This window comes from Pan troglodytes, chromosome 9, assembly GCF_028858775.2.
Source record: "Pan troglodytes isolate AG18354 chromosome 9, NHGRI_mPanTro3-v2.0_pri, whole genome shotgun sequence".
In the NCBI taxonomy this organism is placed as follows: domain Eukaryota; kingdom Metazoa; phylum Chordata; class Mammalia; order Primates; family Hominidae; genus Pan; species Pan troglodytes.
This window is the reverse complement of record NC_072407.2, coordinates 61,524,679-61,535,097: the sequence shown is the minus strand read 5'-3', so window position 1 is coordinate 61,535,097 and position 10,419 is coordinate 61,524,679. Positions and strand designations below refer to the sequence as shown.

Here is a 10,419-nt window from a genome sequence, read left to right as displayed (position 1 = left end):
ATTATCAATTTGCTACTGATTTCTAACTTAATAACACTGTAGTCAGAGAATGTTACCTATATGACCCATTAAACAGTTAAAGTTTTTTGCAAACCAAAAGAGTGCTTCAAAATTATGCCAGAAAGATATCCCCTAATGACACAACTTTCATACAATTCTTGCTATGTGCATGACAGATACCATACATAACCTCAGTTAAAACCTGAGACAGGTTTACTATCCCTATTTTACTGATGAAATAACAAGCACAAAGATACTAACACAGTTTGTAGGTAGCAGAACCACAATCCAAAAACAGCAGTATGACATGTAAGTCCATGCTCTTAGTCACTGAACTACGCACAGGGATTGTAATTCCATTAGCAATATGTTAAAGTTTCCAAAGCATCTTTTAAAAAGTCCCTTCTAAGTGTTCTTATACTTTCTTTTGTTCTCATAAGAGCCTGATAGGTTAACAATGAAAAGTGTAGTTATCCTCTTTTACATGTGGAAAAACTGATGCGCAGAACCATTGTAGTTCTTAAGGGCCAAGGTTAATCAGGGTTATTTCCTTTAACTTGGATCAATATTTCACTTGGTTCTGTGTTCAGTGTGGATACAAGGTAGTTTATTTCAATAGAAATTGGGATAACAACTGACATAGAGATTTATACTCTTTTTTCCTACAGATACTACAATCACCAGTGCAATGACTGGGGAAAGGAACAGTACAAGAATTACAAAGTTCATTCTCTTGGGATTCTCTGAATTTCCAAAGAACCCTATTTTCCTCTTTTCAATATTCCTAGGGATCTACCTCCTGACAGTGTCCTGGAACATAAGCCTCATCACGCTTATCAGGACGGACTTCCATCTGCATACACCTATGTACTTTTTCCTTAGTAATCTGTCGTTTCTGGACATCTGCTATGTTTCCACTATAGCCCCCAAGATGCTCTCAGACTTCTTCAAGAAGCATAAATTCATCTCCTTTATGGGGTGCAGTGTGCAGTACTTTTTCTTCTCTAGCCTAGGTCTAACTGAGTGCTGTCTTCTGGCAGCCATGGCTTATGATCGATATGCTGCCATTTGCAACCCTCTGCTCTACAGGGCCATCATGTCTCCCACCCTCTGCGTGCAGATGGTGGCAGGATCTTGTATAACTGGATTCTTAGGCTCATTTATCCAACTCTGTGCCTTGCTTCAGCTCCATTTCTGTGGGCCAAATGTCATCAACCATTTCTTCTGTGATCTGCCCCAGCTGCTGATTCTATCCTGTTCTGACACCTTTTTCTTTCAAGTCATGATCTCTGTTCTCACAGTGATCTTTGGACTCACGTCTGTCTTAGTTATCATGATATCTTATGGTTATATCATTGCCACCATTCTGAAGATCACCTCAGCTGAAGGCAGAGCCAAAGCTTTCAACACTTGTGCTTCTCACCTTACAGCAGTGATCCTTTTCTTTGTCTCAGGTATCTTTGTTTATATGTATCCTAATGCTGGTAATTCCCTGAGCCAAAAGAAGTTGGCATCAGTCTTATACACAGTTATAATCCCCATGTTAAATCCAGTGATCTACAGCCTGAGGAACAAGGAAATCAAAGATGCTCTAAACAGATGGAAGAAGAGAATCTTCTCCTGGTGTTATGGAATGAAATAATGGAATTTATTTCAGATGTATAAACAGTGTAGGAAGAGCAACAACTAAATATTTATTTTCAACTCTCCTGATTGTTGGCAGAATTGCAGTTGTTCCTTATATAAACCCAGGGCTGGCACAAAATCAGGCAAATGCATAAAAGATATCTTCAAATTTAATAGCCATTCTTTATCAGTTGTAATCTAATAAATCAATAGGCCAGGCAAACCCCAAGTATTTTTTGTAGCTAGTTGTGGCAATGGGACAGTTCACCTTGAATATTTAATTTCTATCTAACACAGCACTACCTTAAGAACCAGAGATGCTGTTACAGGTCAGGGCTTTCAGGAGACTAGCAAGCTTTCTCATAGCACCTTATTTTAGGTAGAAGAGGGATTACTGTTAATACAGAGAGATCCTTCTAAAAGTAATTTCCCAATTAAGTTAAAACTCACATTTAACCTATTCTTTCATATCTGGAAATTTTGGATTAATTTCTTCATTTATGCATTTGTCCAAAGCCAAATATTCATATCAGGTAAAAGGCTTGCTAAAGCCACACAGATAGAAATTTGTTGTAATAGGAATGCTTAACATGTCTGCTAAGTTAAGATTTGGTTGACCAGTTAGCTAGCTAGGTATTCCTAGACAATTCCTTGTATGTTATTGCTATAGTGTCTTTGTTTTTCCATCTTATCTCTACCATGTAACCAGAAAAGAGAATCAGAAACTGGTCCCCTGTTGGTGAGGTAATCTAGTTCCTGATTTTGGCATTTCCAACTGTCTTACTGTTAACATTTTTGGCTTGTTTAATAGGTCAAGTCCCTATTAGAAAGTTGTTTTTCCAATAATTAACAAATAGGAAGTGGTTGGTAAAATTATCTATAAAGAACGGAACCTCTGGAACCACAAGAAAGTCTGAATTTGGCTGTTTCCCTTATAATTTACTACAAGATACAGAGGAATATTAGAGAATTGAGACTTAAAATACCAAACAAGGAAAGGAAGCTGAGGCAGAAAGCACATTTCTGTTGTTTAATCTTCTGGTAGGATTCTGACTTCCATAATCTTAGGCCTGAAATCATGGAAATTTTCAAGAGATTATTTCCAGTAAAAGGCATTTTTTATATCCCCCCACCTCCCTCTATATTCAGAAGGGAAAATTTCAAATCCCCATGAGTGTTCAGTTGGTGAAAAACTTACAACAAACCTTTTAGATAACTGTAGGCAGTACAATGTGAGAAGTTCTGCTTCTAATAAGTATTCCATATCCCTGGGGGTAGAATCCAATTTCAGGGAGCTTGGAGATGAAAGGGAAAGTTATTTTGGAAGACAACTGATTTACAGTTATCGGATAGGATTTTGTCAAGAGAAGTTTGAGATGGGGTTGCAGGCCTAGGTTTCATGTAAAGTTTTTTGTTGTTGTTTTTGTTTTTTGTTTTGTTTTTAACTAACTCTTGTTAGTGACCCCATTCAGACCTCCCTTGGCTTTAGTTTAAAACAAAGGATATTAGCTGGTGACTATACTGAGATTGAGAGAGAAGTAAATTCCTAAGTGCCATTCGTTTCATTTGGTTGGGTGTTTAATGCTTTTATGGTCACTGATTATTAGACTCTCTGAAGACAAATACTACTTGGAGTTGATATCACAACCAGCAGAAATGCTTTATTATGTAAAATTCAAAATCTCCTTAATTATGAAAAATATGATCTTCAGAAAAGAATGATGTAGGCTTTGAGTCAGAAAGCCCTATCTCTACAGAAGACCAGAATACTTTTTATTTTGATATTCAAATCATCTCTAGGATATGGGTGTATATGATGTATATCTCTGTGCAGAAATTTCTTATGAACAACAAAGTTTCAGTGATTAACTGGTCATAAGAGAGGCTCACAAATTAAAGACAGATTCTTGGACAATATCATATATTTCTCTTTTTGTAACTATTTGTGATTAAGATTTTTGTATTGGTGATGTATTTTTAAAACAAAAAATGTACTTTATGTGGTGTACTATGGGAAAATTGTCTGCATATTTTAATTATATTCTATAATATTTTATCAGTCTCTAGGCTGCTGCAGAAGCTTAGCACCATGGCTGGGAATGAAAGGCCTTGGGATATGAAACAATAAATTCTGTGTTTTAAGAAGTTACATTTTCCTTGCTGTGTTCGTAGAAGAGGATAGGGTTTAGTAGCTTCTAGGACTTTGGGCATAGGCTAAACACTCCTGACTTAGCACTGATTGCTGATTGGCAGTTCTGTTTATCACTATTTATCTCAATTAATTTATATTCAAAATTTGGAAAATGATTTTATATATGCCTATATCACATTTTGTATAAGTGCTCTAATAGTTTATTTTTGGCACATGAAGGTGGAAAAGTGAAGATAATAGTGGAGCTTTCAACAGGTCCCTAAGTTTTCTAAGTTGAGCCACATCCAGAGAAGTAGATCAATGGATGGCTATACCTATGCAAAGGATGTTTGAGCAGGGTTAGCACGTGGTACACAGGGAATCAGTAGCCTGTTTTTATCTGAGGACATGATCACTATGCCCACTGTAAAAACAAGATCTGACTTGTTTTATGAGATATGCTTTCTATAAGAAACTCACTTTGCTTATAAAGACACATATAGACTGAAAATGAAGGGATGGAAAAAGATAGTTCATACAAATGGAAAACAAAAAAGAGCAGGAGTAGCTACACTTATATCAGACAAAATAGATTTTAAGACAAAACCTGTAAAAAAAAAACAAAGAAGGTCACTATATAATGATAGAGGGGTCAATTCAGCAAGGGGACATAACAATTGTAAATATATATACACCCAGTGCTGAAGCACTCAAATATCTAAAGCAAATATTATTAGAGCTAAATAGAGAGACAGACCCCAGTGCAGTAATAGTTGGGAGTTCAACACCCCACTTTCACCATGGTACAGATTATCTAGAAATATCTACAATCTAGAAATTATCTACAAATCAAGAAAGAAAAATCAGACTAAATTTGCACTACAGACCAAACTGACCTAATAGATATCTAGGGAACATTTCAGCCAACAGCTTCAGAATACACATTCTTCTTAAGAGGATGTAAAACATTCTTCAGTGTAGACAATATTTTAAGCCACAAAATGAGTCTCAGAACATTTAACAATGTTGAAATAGTATCTGGTGTCTTTTCTGACCACAAAGGAATAAAACTAGAAATCAATAAAAGAAATTTTGAAAACTATAAAATACACAGAAATTGAACAATCTGCTCATGAATGACCATTGAGTCAATACAAAAGAAGTAAATTTAAAAATGTATTGAAACAAATGAAAATGGAAACATAATGTACAAAATCTATAGGACATAGCAAAAGCAGTACGAAGAGGGAAGTTTATATCAATAAATATCTACACTAAAATAGTAAAAGACTTTGAATCAATAATCTAAGCAAGAGTAAAATGAACCCAAAGTTAGTAGAAGAAAATAAGTCATAAAGATCAGAGGAGAAATAATTAATTGAAACTAAGAAAACAGTACAAAATGTAAAAGGAAAAGTTTGTGTTTTAAAAGATAAACTAAATTGACAAAACTTTATCTAGACTAAGAAAAAAGTGAGAAGACACAAATAAGTAAAATCAGAGATGAAAATGGAGGTATTATAAATGATATCACAGAAATTTAAAGGATCACTAGAGACTATTATCAGCAACTATGTGCCAATGAATTGGAAAACCTAGAAGAGACAGATCAATTTCTAGACTCACACAACCTACTAAGGTTGAACCACGAAGAAACAGAGAACCTCAATAGACCAATAACAAGTAATGAGATAGAAGGAGTAATAAAAAGTCTCCCATCAAAGGAAAGACCAGAATCTGATGGCTCGCATTTTCTTTGCTATGTTAGTAGAAGAGGATGGAGTTTAGTAGCTTCTCTTCATTGCTAAATTCCACCAAACACTTAAAAAAGAAGTAATACCAATCCTACCCAAACTATTCAAAAAAATCAAACACGAGGGAATACTTCCAAATTCATTCTATAAGGCTAGGATAATCCTGATACCAAAACAAGACAAAGAGACAACACAAAAAGAAAACTCTAGGCCAATATCACTGATGAACATAGATGGAAAAATTCTCAACAAAATACTAGCACACCAAATTCAACAACACATTAAAAAGATACTTTATCATGATCAAGAGGATTCATCCCAGGGATGAATGGTTTAACATAGTATGGTTTAACATATGCATAAACATAACATAAACAAGTATGGTTTAACATATGCAAATCAATAAATGTGATACATCACATCAGCCAAATAAAGGACAAAAAACATATGATAATTTCAATAGACAGTGAAAAATAAAAATTGTAATGCCTTTTAGTTCATGTGACTTAAGTAATCTTTGGTAAATCAAGACAGTTCTAAAGATTGTTGGTAAAATAAAAATATCTTCAAAAATTTAGACATTTGGTCTAAATTAGGCAGGTCAGATATTAGGTTTACTAAATGCTTTAAGGTCATAAACTGCTTCTTTGACTTTTGATAATTGTTCAATGTAATCAAAATTGCTTACTAACTAGGTTTTTCACCAAAAGCAAAAGTTGCTAAGAGTTAACATTGTAACATGTAATTGAGACTTACTGAAGAAACAGTTTTACAGTAGAGGTGTGTAAGAAAAGTGAAATGTGTTTTTGGTAAAGATTATATAAGAAGTCATGGGAATGTAAATTTTTTTGCCTAGGTTAAAGGGTTAAAGGATTGTTTTAAGTTAGATAAGATAAAACTAAAGGTTTGAGCAACTTGTGGAAAGTTTGTAAAAAATTAAACTTGTGAAAGCAGTTCTGTGTCAACATATTGGCCAAAGTTAAAGGGATATTATTCAGTTTTCCCATAAATTAAATGTTGAAATAAAATCATAACAGTAATTGAGACTTACCGAAGAAACACTTTTACAGTAAAGGTGTATAAGAAAAGTGAAAGTGTAAGAAGAAACAGTTTTACAGTAAAGGTGTGTAAGAAAAGTGAAATGTGTTTTTGGTAAAGATTATATAAGAAGTCATGGGAATGTAAATTTTTTTGCCTAGATTAAAGGGTTAAAGGATTGTTTTAAGTTAGATAAGATAAAACTAAAGGTTTGAGCAAGTTGTGGAAGGTTTGTAAAAAATTAATCTTGTAAAAGCAGTACTGTGTGAACATATTGGCTAAAGTTAAAGGGACATTATTCAGTTTTCCCATAAATTAAATGTTGAAATAAAATAATAACAGTCTTTCTTAGAGCACTGATCTGCACTTTAACAAAATTTGTAAAGGGTTATAAAAGGTTTATGAGAATCTTATGGTCAAACTGATTAAAATTGGCTAGATTTATCTATAAGGTTTTATTAAGAATTGGGTTTAACATTAATAGTACACTAATGTGAAGGTGAAATTTGGCTTATTTGGTGTAAAAATCATACAGGAGCATTGTCAAATATGAAGTGGTGTTTGGCTCTCTTTGGGCTGTATTTGTATAAATATGTTATTGGTACATGTTACAAAATTATAGGAAATACTTATAATTCTGATATGATGTAATGTACATTATCAGTAATAATTATAATTGTTACATAAAATTGTTGTGGCCAGGCATGGTGGTTCATGCATTTAATACAGCACTTTGGGAGGTCAAGGTGAGTGAATAACTTGAGGTCAGGAGTTTGAGACCAGCCTTGCCAACATGGTGAAACCCTGTTTCTACTAAAAATACAAAAAAAATTAGCTGGGCATAGATGCTGCATGCCTGTAATCCTAGCTACTCAGGAGGCTGAGGTGGAGGTTGCTTTGAGCTGAGATCATCCCACTACACTCCAGCCAGCCTGGGCAACAGAGCAAGACTCCATCTCAATAATAAATAAATACATACTTACACACATGCATACATACATAACTAAATAAAAATAAAATAAAATAAAAATTGTTGTATGCCACAGAAGAAACCAAAATTCCTAGTTGATTGAGTTTTAATAGAGGCTGCCCTAAGGCATTTTGTCATCCACAGACAATTGTTGTCTTGATTTAATCCTCTTTAAAAGGTGGTTTTTAATCAGTTATAGGACTTTGATAGGTGCTTTTAAATGCAGGTTTCTGATATTAAAATTGAGTAAAAAACTTTCAGAACTCATGGAGAGCTGAAATGTTCTTGAATATTAAGCAGAACAGGAGTTAACCATATGGAATGAACTAATAGAAGAGTGAAGTTATCTTTTTTTGACTTTGTGTAAGACCTTGCTGATCCTTTGTTTTGTTTTTCAGAACCAAGAAAACTTTTCTATTGAACTATTCACAGCTTTTAACAGTTGAGTAAAGTACACTCTTATAAAAAATTGGGAGCATATTTGTTTTTCTCTACCTGATTTCTCCAGGATTTTGAAACTATTTATGAGTATTCTTAACTTATGGCAATATACTTATTTGCATAAGTGCAGTAAGAATCTGTTTTCTTTTGCAAGAGGACACAATTGGAGAAACTGGTTATTTTACCAAAACTTTGACTGAAATAAAGTGCTTTCCTTTAAGGAATCAAATTTGAAAACTGGCCTCATATCTTGTCTATGCAGTTCTTGTACAGGGTTCCTAACGTGTGATAAGTAAAGAATGTCACTTTCTGACAGGCCCAGGAGCCCCAAGCTACCTTGGGACCTCAAGAGGACAGGAATTTGCTCAACTCATAGGTATTTGAGTATACAAACCCATGGTTGAGCTTGCCTTTAAAAAGGTCTTATCTGAGGTTTCTTATGGAGCAGAGTTCCATCAAAGCCAATTTTAAAAACCTATGTGAAAACTAATTATTCTTGCTGCACTTTATACAAATAATCAGGTCAAGTATAATAAAGTAAATTGGTCTTACCATAATTTATCATTAGTAAAAATGGGAGACTGGAGAGAGGAAAGATTATGTTTCAAAATTGATGGTACACACGCTATTACTTTCTCTCATCAGTTGTTTTTGAGTTTTTTTCTGCAATTTATAATGACTATGTTTATTCCTGTGAACCAACCAGTGGTCTCTGGCTGTAGCTCAGAAAAAACAAGAGGGATAGGTAATGCAAAAACCTAGCTCAATATTCTAGTTCTGGACACATATTGGAATCAGCTAGTAACCCCATATCAGTTTGGTTCCAACAGTTGCCCATTTCATGGAAAGCCATCTTATTTAGTTTACTTGGGACAATTTTACTTATTTTGCTTTATGGTTGTGGATCATATTTGCTGTTGTACTCTTTGTGTAGGAATGCACAATAAGCTTACTGAAATGTCTTCATAAATTGAATACTTATTAATTTTCCAGATATCACCTTTTGTCAGAGTTATGAATGGCCCTCACCATACTGGTACTTTCCTACTGAGCTCCTTTCTACCCTGAATACAAGAGACCCTAACAGTTAGGCAGAAATATCTTGGCCCCTATTCAGCATGAAAAATTACAGAGGATAGATCTTCATCCCTCTACAACCCTTAAGATTAAGGGTTCTCTTATAAAAGGGATGGGGGAAATATGTCAGAGGTGTTTGAACCAGAGCAACTTCATCTTCACTAGGAGCTGGCTAAAATAAGGCTGAGACCCACTGGACTGCATTCCTAGTAGGTTAGATATTCTAAGTCACAGGATGAGATAGGAAGTTGGCACAAGATATAGGTCATAAGACCTTGCTCATAAAACCATACGCAGTTGACCGGGCACCATGGGTCACACCTGTAATCCCAGCACTTTGGGAGACTGAGGTGGGCAGATCACTTGAGGCCAGGAGTTCAAGACCAACCATGGCCAACATGGTGAAGCCCTGTCTCTACTAAACACACAAAAATTAGCTGGGTGTGGTAGTGTGTGCCAGGAGTCCCAGCTACTCAGGTGGCTGAGGCAGGAGAATTGCTTGAACTCAGGAGGCAGAGGATGCAGTGAGCTGACATTGTGCCACTGCACTCTAGCCTGGGCAACAGAGCCAGAGACTGTCTCAAAAAGTAAGGAAACAAACAAAAAAGAAACCAAAAAACCAACATGCAGTAAAGAAGCTGGTGAAAACCCATCGAAATTGAGATGGCAATGACAGTGACCTCTGGTCATCCTCACTGCTTATTGTATGTTAATTATAATGCATTAGCATGTTAATGACACTCCCACCAGTGCCATGACAGTTTACACAAATGCCATGGCAACGTTGTCAGGAAGTTAACCTATATGGTCTAAAAAGGGGAGGACCCTTCAGTTCTGGGAATTGCCCACCCTCTTCCTGGAAAACTAATGAATAATCCACCCCTTGTTTAGCATATAATCAAGAAATAACAATAAATATTCCTAGTCAAGCAGCACATGCCTCTGTTCTGCCTATGGAGTAGTCATTCTTTTGTTTCTTTACTTCTCTAATAAACTTGCTTTCATTTTACTCTATGGACTCACTCTGAATTCTTTCTTGTGTAAGATTCAAGAATCCTCTCTTGGGATCTGGATCAGGACTGCTTTTCAGTAACATTATGACATAAGAATCTCTCATGCTATTAAAGTTGTTTGAAATAATTGTGGTGGCTGTAAAATATTTTGTCATATGAATACAATGTAATTTTACTCTTTTTGGTTCTTTTAGCTATTTTCCTTTTTTTTCTGTAATAAAATGAAGTCAAAGGCTGCAGAAGAAATAAAAATTACAGTAACTGGGCATCTGGAGAAATAGGAACACCTGAATATAGAATTATTTGTATTAACCTTGCTTGTATTCTCATTTCAGGAGAGTGAAGGCTCAACAGGATCTACTAAAGAGA

The 10,419-nt window shown here is 35.0% G+C and overlaps 1 protein-coding gene across 1 annotated transcript; it reads left to right on the top strand.

Annotated features, from left to right (window-relative positions):
* The first annotated feature begins 688 nt into the window (after nucleotides 1-688).
* On the top strand, nucleotides 689-1,642 carry LOC748526 (olfactory receptor 5AN6-like). Its single transcript, XM_001161779.2, has one exon. The coding sequence runs from the start codon at nucleotides 689-691 to the stop codon at nucleotides 1,640-1,642; it is 954 nt and encodes a 317-aa protein (XP_001161779.2).
* The last annotated feature ends 8,777 nt before the right edge of the window (nucleotides 1,643-10,419 follow it).